The 11,814-nt window shown below is 45.5% G+C and overlaps 1 protein-coding gene across 3 annotated transcripts; it reads left to right on the forward strand.

The window, feature by feature from the left end:
- The first annotated feature begins 4,703 nt into the window (after nt 1-4,703).
- Nucleotides 4,704-7,493, forward strand: LOC119274532 (mediator of RNA polymerase II transcription subunit 22a-like). 3 transcript variants are annotated; one of them, XM_037555248.1, is made up of 4 exons: nt 4,704-5,027; nt 5,107-5,172; nt 6,009-6,243; nt 7,098-7,493. In XM_037555248.1, exons 1-3 carry the CDS (start codon nt 4,869-4,871, stop codon nt 6,240-6,242), a joined length of 459 nt encoding a protein of 152 aa, XP_037411145.1. In that variant the 5' UTR covers nt 4,704-4,868; the 3' UTR covers nt 6,243; nt 7,098-7,493. The 3 variants fall into 3 exon arrangements, with proteins under 3 accessions (XP_037411145.1, XP_037411146.1, XP_037411144.1); XM_037555249.1 differs by having other exon boundaries at nt 4,706-5,027; nt 7,139-7,493; XM_037555247.1 differs by having other exon boundaries at nt 4,709-5,027; nt 7,114-7,493.
- The last annotated feature ends 4,321 nt before the right edge of the window (nt 7,494-11,814 follow it).

Here is an 11,814-nt window from a genome sequence, read left to right on the forward strand (position 1 = left end):
AAGCTTGTAGATTTGAGAAATGATTGAAATTTTAAAAATATTCACGAACTTGAATAATGCTTGTGAATTCAAAATAAGAACAAATAAAAACATAAATCATAAAACATAAAAAGTTTGTCCTGGGAAAAATCAAAGGAAACCGCCCTAGAAAACCGGACCCAGGAGCTTATGAAAGCTTCCGAATATTGAGATGTGCTTCGGAAAAACAAAACGCAAATAATCCCTTTAGATTGGTCGGCCTACTGAGAAAACTGGGGGAAGGGGTCGACCTTCCCAAACTCGAGATGAGCTTCAGAAAAACAAAACTCAAAAATCCCCTTTTGATTGGCCGGCCATCTGAGAAAACTGGGGAAGGGGTCGAGCTTCCTGAAATCAAGATGAGCTTCAGAAAAAGAAATGCAAAAAATCCCTTTAGATTGGCCGGCCAACTAAGAAAATTGGGGAAGGGGTCGGTTGTGCACTACCTATGGCCTCTAAGCGCCAAATGAATTGGCTATATCTCGCTTTAAGTGAATCAGAAGTAGCGCTCGCTTGTACTCCTTTTTGCGTGGGTGGCCCACTAGGCTGGTGTTCCCAACTATCTCTTAGCGCCAAATATGAATTGGTTATTTATCGCTCGATGCGAGTCATAATAGGTATGTACAATGTGGCGCTACTGGTCTGGCCCAACACTCTAGCGCAAGCTAATGGTGTCCTGGACTAGGTGGTGCTCACCACATCGTCCCCCGACCATATTGGCCGAGCTGATAACCCCCATGATGATTTATCAGTGGGCCGCGCTCGTCGGGCCCAGGAGCACCAAGATGGATATCTTCCGAAGACTTGGCGCATACTCTAAGACTTAGAGGTTGTTTACGCTACGATTACTCAAGATGTAACCGACCTACGTGTAAACCCTAGACACTCATGGTACCTATATAAACCAAGGAGTGAGGCTCATACACGACACATCATACACACACACAATCTCGTGGTACATCAGCCTGCAATTTGTACTCATCGGAATCAGTGGCAAATCCAGGAAGAAAACGAAGGGCGGGCTCAAAGTTAACGGCGAGAAAAGTAACGTCATTTTAAAGAAGATAAGGCATTTCAGTCAAAAAAAGAGAAAAAAAGCATTATATCCTAATCCTATTGCCCAAATAAGCTAAATAGCTAATATTTTGTCAGAGTACTACTGAGAACATATGTTTTATTACTGTCATTTTTTGGGAGTTTTTAATATAAAATTTTGAACGGAAGTTTAAATCTATCTACCTAAATAGTCGTTATCTCCTAGTCCTTTTTTTGCTCCAAACAAGGTAAAACTTTCCTAGATTACTACTGGAAACATGAAGTATTTGCTAAATTTTTTAAAAGAAGTATATTGATTTTTTGTGTGGGAGAAGTATATCGATTTTTTAACCAAATTCTAAATTTATTTAGCAAAATATAGTCATTATCTCCTAATCCTTTTTCTTTAAATAAGCTCAAAATTCGCCAGATTGCTACTATATTTTTTGTGTTGTGCTGTCCGCTACTTGCCTGTGGGCTGTTGGTGTTGTTCGGCTGAGAATGAGAGATTGGGTTGCTGGGCTAGGACGTGTAGTAGTAATTTTTTTTGTATGTTTGGAGGGTAGGCTACAGCCTATTCAAGCCCCCCTATTGGACTCGCCACTGCTCGGAATCAATCTAATCAGAGTAAGATATAGGGTATTATCTCTTCGAGAGAGCCTGAACCTGGGTAAAAATCATGTGTGTCTGCTACCATCGCACCAAGTCTATCAGCTCAGGACCACCCAGCCAACATCTGGTTGATTTGACTCCATCACATCCGAGTTTTTATGTATGATTTTTTATTGGTCTTTTCATAGTTTTGTATTGGGTTTTCCTCTTATTTCTTCTTTTGTTATCTTTGTTTCATTTTCCAAGACATGTCTATTTTTTTCAGACATATTATACATCTTTGGTACACACCAGAAAAAAAAATTATACACGTTTAACATTTTTTAAATAAATGATTAATATATTTTTTGATGTTTATATATTTATGTACACTTTTTTGTACACATAGTAATTTTTTTAATGCAACTAAAAAATATATAAGTTTACTTTTCAAATATATGTTTTCAACTTTTTTTAATATGTGTTAAACATTTTTAAAATAGACATTGTTTTTTGACTAATACGAAACATTTTATTTAAACTATGCAAACCGTTTTTCTTTTACATTGCAAAACATTTTTTGAAAAACATTCAAAAACATATTTTCCAAATGTGGGCTTTTTAAAAAATATAACGTATATTTTTGAATCACATGATATTTTCTCCATTGTATAACATTTTACAAAAGGCCACATATATTTTTTGGAAATGCGTGAACATATTTTAAATGTCACATACATTTTTGTGATTATATGAAGATTTCTGAAAGTTGAGAGAACATTTTTTTACATTACATGAACATTTGTTAAATGTGCCATGACAGTTAAAATATTAACTAGTTTTCATAATAAAGCTATTTAGCATTTCTTTAATATAAACAAAAGAAAAAACATGTGGTCGGTGTTAGGGTGACGAAACCACATGGCTACTGGCCAGCTTCCAGGGTCATCCGCAGGTTTGCACTTGGGAGTAAACATTTTGTTGTGCTCGGAACCTACCCCGGAGGGTGCCCGAAGTCTTCGGGTAGGGATGGCAATGGGTAGGGTATGGGCAGGTGCAACCTCTTTCTGCCTAAACCCATACCCAAAAAACATTATATACCCACCCACTTCAATACCCATGGTCCCAAATTGATACTCATGCCCATAACCATCGGGTATCCTATACCCAAAATGGGTATCCAATGGGTACAATGTATATCATTTGCATTTTAAAAAAAGTAGAGAAATGTTTCCAAATTTTAAATAATGCTGGATGAGCAGTCTAGCACTGATGCGGCCTCCTCCGGTGGGTGGTATCTTGGAGGCAGCAGGGGACTACGGGCAGTGGGACGCGATAGTGGCAACTGGGGATTGCTGGATCGAGAGGTGGACAAGAGTCTGGTGGTGATGAGTCGAGGTTCCATTATTTCAAAGAGTCAAGTAGGACGTAAGAGTGACGAGTTGGTGGTTGCGGGCCTACGAGCTACGGCTGATTTAGGGAATAAGAGATTTAGAGTTGGGCCTTAGGAGTTGGGAGTTAACCTGACATGTCATAGGAGTTATTTTTATTTATTAATTTTTCTAGGTATCCATTGGGTTACCCGTGCCCTGCCCATTTATTTTTCGGGTATGAATATCCATTACACATGGGCACAAAATCTTGCTAAATCTTGCCCATGCACGTCTTTTCGGTTAGGGTACCCACGAGTACCCTTACCCATGGGCAAACTGCCATGCCTACTTTGAGGCACCTCTGGGTCAGCCTTTGGGGCTAGTGCAACCTTTTTGTTGTGTCCATACTCTACCCAAAGCCTCCGGGGTTGCTCAGAGCCTCCGAACCACGTAAAATATGTGGGTAACCGTTGAACTTGAGGGCCTATATAAGGCCACCTTCTTCCCCACGAAGAAGGTGACCATTACATTCTCTCTCCTTCATTGTTCTAGCTCAAATTTCTTGGAGATATCCCTTCCCTTCAACTCAAATTTATTTATATTTTGGGAAGTGAAAGAGAAGTTCTCGATTTATGTTTCTACCAAAACAAATTTTGGTTCCCCTTGTTTCCTTGGTGGGTCTTGTTACTCTTGGAGGTTGGAGACTCCTAGGCGGTAGGAGTGCCTGGTGAGAAATCAATTTCTGATCTTCCCCGTCGTTTATGCAGGTTTCAAGGCCGCCTCAAGGGCTACCACTAGTGGTTGAGAATCGCCTTTGCGATGTTATCTCAAGGAGAATAGCGCGAGCCTTCGTGGTAATACACATCTCTCCAACGATGACTAGCTTCCGTCTAAAGAAGTGAACATCATGATATATCCTTGTCTTTGGTTACACCTAACCCTGGTTTTTTAATTGCGGTTTACTTTGATCATTTGACCTTGCATTAATCATATATGATTGTTTATCTCGCCATAGTTATTTTTTAAACACACCTTTATATTCTGCATCGTCTAAACTTGCTAATAATCAACAAAAAAATATGTATTTGTCCCTATTCACCCCGTCCCCTTGGGTCCATCCAGATCCTTTCAGCGTTGCTAAAAGACCAAACATGCACCCCACCTTCTCTCCGTGGGCCGGCCCATTAGCGATTTTGCCAACCTACTGCTATAGAATTTTGTGCACTGTTTTTTTCTTCTCAAAACTGGGTAGCGTGCTACCGAAAGTTTTTGCCGGGCCACTACTAGAGGGTTTGTTGAGCTGTTTTTTTTAAACCAGCTACTGTGCTACTAAAATTGTTTCAGAATTTAAAAATTGTTCCAGATTTTGTGAAAATATATAATGATTTTAAGATATTCATGAGTTTTTAAAAATGTCCCGAAATTTAAGAATAGGATTTGCCTTTTCTAGACAAGAATAGGATTTGCCGTATAGCAGCTCCCCCCATCATCATCATCACTGCTAGAGGGTAGGCCTGATGGGCCCGGTCCATCCTGAGATTTTGGATCGGCTTGTAGACAAATGGAAATTAGATATATGCCGGCCCATCCTAGCCCAACAAACAACGCACGGATTGTCTCAACCAAAAAAAAAAAAGAGAGAGAGAGAGAGAAACAGCGTACAGGGGACAGCCGCACCGAGCCACTGCCTCCCGATTCTGCGCTCTCTGCCGCTCCCGTCCTCCCGATCTCGCCGGCTCGCGGCCTACCTCGCCGGAAGCCGTCGCCCCCCTGCAGGCCCCGCCCGCACGGCGCCACCCCGCCCACCGTGCTCCTGCCAGCCGGCGCCCGCCGCTCGCCGGGTGTCCCGCGATGAGCAAGCCAGGCGGCACCGCTGGCGGCGCCACTGCGGGCCCGACGGCGGCGGCTGCGGCGGCCGCGGCTCAGAAGCAACGGGCGCTCCTCCAGAAGGCCGACGCCGACGTCAGCAGCCTCGTCGACAACTTCTCCGCCCTTATCAACATCGCCCGCGTACGCCCCCGTTCCCTCCTAGCACTCGTCGGTGCTCTCGCTTCCTGCCTAACCCTAACCCTGCGGTTCCTCTTGTCAGGTCAACGACCCGCCGGTGCGCAACTCGCAGGAGGCATTCCAGATGGACATGCGCGCCTCCCGCATGGTAAGTTAGTAACGACGAACTCGCCTCACTGCCCACCATTTGTTCGGAGATTTGTTTCTTCCCACTGTTCGAAATTGTCGTGCCCAAAATTGGAGTCGTGCCTTACATCAACAGCAGCAAGTCATTATACAAGCTATAAATTTGACATCACTCGCAGTGAGATTGGTTATTATGAGATCTAAACTAGCAATGAAGATCGAAACAGTAAAGCCCAATTGAATGGTAGTAGAAGTCTAAGCTATCCCTGTATTGAATCCCACACTTGTAGCACAAAAGCCCGCAAGTCGATATCAGTTATCATGTAATCATGTAGACTTAGCAACCAGCATGAAAATGAATGTGGTATGGCTAGGGTGAAAATGTGGATGCTAAATACAGTAATGATATATGATCAGAATAGAGATCAGTTCGGTAAGGTCTATTTAGGATCTAAGTCTAGATATGCAGGGTAAGATTTCAGGAATATAAATATAATCTCTGAAGCACTCCAGCCCCCATAGATTGATTTCATGGTCATGGACTTTAAAACTCTGTCCCAAGATACAGATGATGAGTGGATATAAGAAGACGCGAGGGCTACCTTAGCTTTGGCGCCATAATTAGTGCTGCAATTGTAACAAGTTGATACAAGAAGCGGGGACTACCTTAGCTTCGGCACCTTAATTAGTGCTTCAATTATAACAAGTTGATACAGAAACTATAGTAGCAGCTGATATGATATATGTTGTACTGCAACCTACTGTGTTTTGAGCTAATTCTAGAATACAATCAAATCTAGTATTCATTTTTCTCTATTCGTCTTGTTTGGTTGTCAAATGCTGTTTTATGTTTTCCAGGTGCATTCAGCGGACTCTCTGTTGAAACTAGTATCGGAACTTAAGAGGACAGCTATCTTTTCTGGGCTTGCTTCTTTGAGTGAGAATGTTGATAGGAGGATTGAAGTGCTCAGTCAACAGTCAGAGGAGACAGAGAGAATGCTGGAGAGGATTGGGCAGGAAGCAGCAGCAAGCCTTAAGGAGTTGGAGGCACATTACTACTCATCTGTTGTGCGGACTCCGCTCTATGATTGAGGTGAACATATCTTGTCTTAGAAAAAAATGTGTCTGTTTTAGCTCTGCATCAGTTTGCTTCCTTGTATGATTCTTTACAAGGCTGTCATGCTGTTGCATTTACCTTTAGCGTTAACTTATAGAAGCAAGATTTATATATGCTTGGTACAATAGTTTAATGAGGGTACCATCTATGTCTGTAATAACATATGCAATGCATAGTCCAAGGAAATACCACCAAGTCGAACAAGGACTTAATGACTCCACACAGTCAAACTTTTGAGTAGAAGGAACCATAACCAGGCAACCAAGATTAGTATTAAAACATGGCTGTCGTTGCTTGATACTACTCCACAAGCAATACTTTTATTTACGCCCATGTGCCCTGCATGCCTTTTGTTTTGCTGGGATGCATTCTGCTTCCCTTGTAGTTATTTGTCTTTATGATCAACAAATAACTGCTAGGGGCCTTTTCCCCTCCTGTTTCCCTAAAGAAGCAATTAAGTACTCTATGATAAAGAACTTAGTTAACTGTTTGCGATTTGCAGGCAGAGAACTTAAATAATGAATAGTTCATGAACCATGCATTTTCCGAGGACGTATAGAAGTTCATGTTTTTGTATAATTTCCAATTGACGAGTTTGCGGCTATCAGGTTAGTTGAAGAACTTGGTTGATGGCACATAACAAATGCCTGGATGGATTTAAAACATATATCTTTAGGGAAATTTGGAACAAAACTTCGCTGCTGAAATCATGGGAACTGTACCCAGCGCAACAACTTAACTCTTTGACTTGCTCTTTTGGGCCGATTTTGATTCGTGGGTAATGGCTACAAACATTATATGACAAGTGTCTCAACCATTAACTTTTGCAGCCACTCATGGTTTCAGGATATCTCTGTCTTTCCGTTGGCAGGAGAGCAGCGGCGCTTAAGGAGCTGTGCAAGGACATGGTCGATGTAGCTTGTGTAAAAATCACCTTAAAGTATCTAGTTAATTTCCAACGATGTTGTATTAGCCATTGAGATAGCGTTCTAGTTCCTACCCTGTTGTTCTAACTTCTACTAGTTGTTTTTCGAAGATTGTTACCATGTCTGCTTCCATGAGGTGTTTGCATTCTCGTGCTTCTTTTCTGGCTTTTCCGACCTCGCGTGCTACTCCATTTTCTGCGAGTATCATTTGTAACCTAGACCTGCAATTCCAGGCCCTGAACAGATTTGCCTGTTTCCCTTTTTAGTTTAGTCAATTAATATTCGTGTATTCTTCTTGCATCCCGCCTTTGCTGTAAGATTTTTTTTCTCTATAAAATGGGTACTCACATTCATTTTTTGAGTGTTGTTTGGGACACTGACAATATTATGCTCATCAAAGTCCTCTTGTGTACGATTGCCGAAAGACAAAGAGTCATAGAATGATGCAAGATTTGAGCCGTTCCGCCTCCCTTGTCCCGTCAAATGTCAGTTCCAGGACAGCTCTGTATGTGGTACTCGGCCCTCGGTGTGCGCCAGGGAGAAAGGGGTGCGTGTCGTGCGTGCACTTCGCCGGTAGTACGTGGTAGTAGTATTTTTCATTTTGCTTGGGCCTCTTTTTACCCTACCCTCCCTGGTTGCTTTTGCCTTCCATGTGCATTGGCTACTGGCCTATTGACCTAGCCAGCAGTAGGAGCAAGGCATCATAGCTCTGCTGCATACTGTGATCTGAGCTGGCCGAGCCTTGGCCGTGAAGAAAACGTATGCCCGGACTGGAGCTTGTTCCGCAAGTCCACTGGGTCAGCTGGTCAGCAGGAGCCGTAGCAGGCTGGCCGCATCATCACTCTCTCTTTTTGCCAGTGTACCTGTTGGAGCCCTGTACTACTGTACTGGAGTACTTGGGAGATGTAAAGGGTGATAAGCTCTCGTGAATAGAGTGACAGCAGTCAAATGCGCGGCACGGCTTGTGTGAACAGAACAGAACAGATGGCCGTTGATGCCAGGGGTATTTGCCACGGCAGCCGCACATTCACCTGGAGTCCGTTTCAAAAAAAAAAAAAACATTCACCTGGAGCAATGCCAAAGAGCGGCGACACGAAACCGGAACGTTCGTTTTTTTTCTCCCTCTACAGTAAATCGGAACGTTCGTTTTTTCTCTCCATCTGACAGTAAACCGGAACGTTGGTTACAAGAGGCAAGGAGAAAGAAACAGGGGGCTGGGAGTATGATCGTCATGACTGCAAGTCTGTAACCTACTCCCTCTGTCCAAAAATACTTGTCGTAGAAATGGATACAAATGGATGTATCTAGAACTAAAATATATCAGATACATCCGTTCCTCGGACAAGTATTTCCGGACGGAGGGAGTATCAACAAAACACGTTTTTGGTACCGAGTTTCCTGAAATAGTAGTGAAATCATCGCAGAAAAGAAAAGAAAAGAAATAGTAGTGGAAAAAGAATCATACTACTCCAGAGCAACGGATGGCCGGTAAGCGAGCGTACTTTGCCGACGGCGCAGTGGAGCGTTCGGCCAGCTCGGGCTCGCCTGCCTGGCTCTGGCTGGCTCGCGAGATCCTCTTCCCTCTCCCGGTCCTCTGCTGCTGGATGCAGTCAGTGGTCAAGTGGATGCAACGCGCGATCAGACACGCAGGTTGCTGCCGTGTTAACGTTGATGGCCGACGCGGGAAAATTGTTTATTCCTAAATACTCCCTCCGTCCTAAAATAAGTATTTTGAGTTTAGTATAAATTTATACTACAGCTAGTACAAAGTTAAGACACTTATTTTGAGACGAAGGGAGTACTTTTTTTTGCATGGTAATACGTGTCTCATTCATATCATAAAGAACAAATTACAAGTCACGTAAAGACCGACATGACAAAATTGAAAGATAGCAGAACATCTCTGAGCTTGACACCAACACATGTCACCTGCCTCCGGCACCACCACAGTAGCCACCGAAGAAAAGAATGACGAATCACCTTCTCACCCGAGCTCGACGCGGCTCCATCGCTGATATGCAGCTTTGCGGACCTCCAAGGTGGCTCACCAAAAGTGAAGCCCTTACCGTTGAACGAATCAGACCGGGACAACATCCTGGACACGCCATCGAACTCCAGATCTAGCATCCCACCACGACTAAAACGCCAAAGTAGGAAACCATATCTGCCATCCACGAACCACGAGCCCAGCACATGCTCCGTCTTCCAGATGTCGTCGATGCAAACCACAATCTGCATCCGCTCCTGGACTACCTCCCAAGCTCCGCACCGACGCTGGAGCAAACGCCGTCGCAACGGCGGAGCTCGAGGACACAGGTCCACCACGAGGATGTCGTCGCCGCCACGCCATCCTTGCTTGAACAGACTGGTTTCCAAATTCATCCCCAACAATAGGACCGATGGCCTCGTTAGAAAAGGATCCGAAGAATCTTTATTCAGCGTTGTCATCGTCACCGTCGAAGCAAAGACGATAAACAACCTAAAACCTAGACTACGAGAGAGTAAAAACGATCCACACGCATGGATCCGGCGACCCCCTCACCACCGACGACCGAGGTCACTGGCGGAGAGGAGCCACCGGAGAGCGGCGTTGGAAGACCGGCCTCCCCTGGCGGCCGCTAGGGTTCCAGCCGCCAGGAACGTACAAGGGAGTACTTGAGTACTTGTTTATTTGTTTATTCCCATGTTGTTTGATCTGGTAGCGTGACGGCTTTGCCCCACGTATTATAGTAGTGTACACGAAACGAGGGCGACGAGGGAAGGCAGGCTGACGTGGCTGTGCCATGCTCCAACTTCCAAAGCACGTGAGAAGCCAGGCGACCCGATCAGCACCTTGACCTTCGCCATGTACAGTGCCACACAGAGTAGTAGTAGTACTACACGGCGTGGACTGGAATCGAGTAGTGGTGCGACGATACGGGTGGGCCCGGCTTGAGCCTGTGTCAACCCGGCCGCCACCATGCCGTCGCCATAGCACGTGTATATTATTAGTATATCATGGATGACAGCGTCAGTAGGAGGATGAAACTTCGCAAACCCTTTTGCCTCTTTTTATAATGGATGATGCACTTTGATTTCCTTCCGTTTGGGCGAGGAGGGTGACACGCACTCCCGTGAGCGACACGTGGTGACTCCTAGCGCCGCATTATATCCCCTCCTCTCTCGTCATTACCTCGGAACATGTCCAACAACCGCGCTAAATGAGCACCGCGCCGCAAATTTGCCCTTTTTAGCGCGCGCGTAATCGGTTGAGGGGCTCCAGCGCACGCGCAATAAGCGCGCGCACGGCATATAGAGTAGGGCGCACGGTCCGAATCGCTATCGCGCACTGTGTATTTGGTGCGCACGCTTGCGCGCGCGGCACACTCTAGCGCTCGCGCCGCACTTTCTCCGCCGCGCCACCTTTGCCCGTACTCAATTTCATACTCGAAGCCAAAACGACCGGATGGGACCAAGAAAGACGCAAAAGAAAAGAAGAAGAGGAAATGAGATGATGAGCTCAAAAATGCGATGGAAGCAATTGTGAAGGCAAGAAAAAAAGCCAACGAGGTGAGGAAGATGGCAAGGAACCAAGATGCCGCGGCCGAGGAGAGGAGGTTGGCGTCCGAGGAGAGGAGGGTGGCGACCGAGGAGAGGAAGGTGGCATTGGAGGAGAGGAAGGTGGACATGGAGGAGCGATCTAAATTGTTGGAGTGGGAGAAGCACTTGTTCTTCTTGAACACATCTGTCTTCAATGATGCGCAAAAGGAGTATGCCAATCTTACCCGTGAAGAAATCTTGATCCAAAAAAGAGCCATGATTCGCTGCATGGGTGGCGGTGGCCTTGGCGGCATGGATGGCGGTGGCCTAGACGGCATGGGTGGCCTTGGCGGCATGGGAGGAATGGATGGCTTCGGTGCTACCATGGGCTGACTGTAACGCCCCAGATATACTTTCCATATTTGTATCCAACTCTTGCCGTTTTCGGTGTCAAGTTATAATTATTTCTCGGGTTCGGGTCCTTGTCTCCGTGTGTTGTTTTCGTTTTCATGCATCTCATACCATGTCATCTCGTGCATTGCATTTGCATACATGTTCATCTCATGCATTCGATAATTTTTCCCCGTTGTCCGTTTTGCATTCCGGCGCTTCGTTCTCCTCCGGTGGTCATTTCTAGTTTTCTTTCGTGTGTGGGGATTAAACATTTCCGGATTGGACCGAGACTTGCCAAGCGGTCTTGGTTTACTACCGGTAGACCGCCTGTCAAGTTTCGTATCATTTGGACTTCGTTTGATACTCCAACGGTTAACCGAGGGACCGAGAAGGCCTCGTGTGTGTGGCAGCCCAACACCCTCCAAATTTGGCCCAAAACCCACCAAACTCTGCTCCATGTCCTAGAGCGTTCGATCACGATCGTGTGGGCGAAAACCGCACCTCATTTGGACTCTCCTAGCTCCCTCTATGCCTATATATACACCCCTCCGTTTTCGGATCTCTCCCTCTCCCCGAAACCCTAATAAAAAAAAGATCCCCTTCCTCCGCCGCCGACGGACGTGTCCGGCCCGCGCCGGACAGCGTCCGCTCCACCGCGCCGCCCGCCTCAGCCAACGCCGCGCCGCCACGTGGGCCGCGCCCACATCGC

Source organism: Triticum dicoccoides, chromosome 3B, assembly GCF_002162155.2.
Source record: "Triticum dicoccoides isolate Atlit2015 ecotype Zavitan chromosome 3B, WEW_v2.0, whole genome shotgun sequence".
Classification (NCBI taxonomy): domain Eukaryota; kingdom Viridiplantae; phylum Streptophyta; class Magnoliopsida; order Poales; family Poaceae; genus Triticum; species Triticum dicoccoides.

Bases quoted from the DNA above. Each gene is read 5' to 3' on its own strand.
- LOC119274532 (XM_037555248.1), top strand. From the start codon at position 4,869: ATGAGCAAGCCAGGCGGCACCGCTGGCGGCGCCACTGCGGGCCCGACG. The intron at 5,028-5,106 runs GTACGCCCCCGT...TCCTCTTGTCAG, and splicing joins CCCTTATCAACATCGCCCGC to GTCAACGACCCGCCGGTGCG. The intron at 5,173-6,008 runs GTAAGTTAGTAA...TATGTTTTCCAG, and splicing joins ACATGCGCGCCTCCCGCATG to GTGCATTCAGCGGACTCTCT.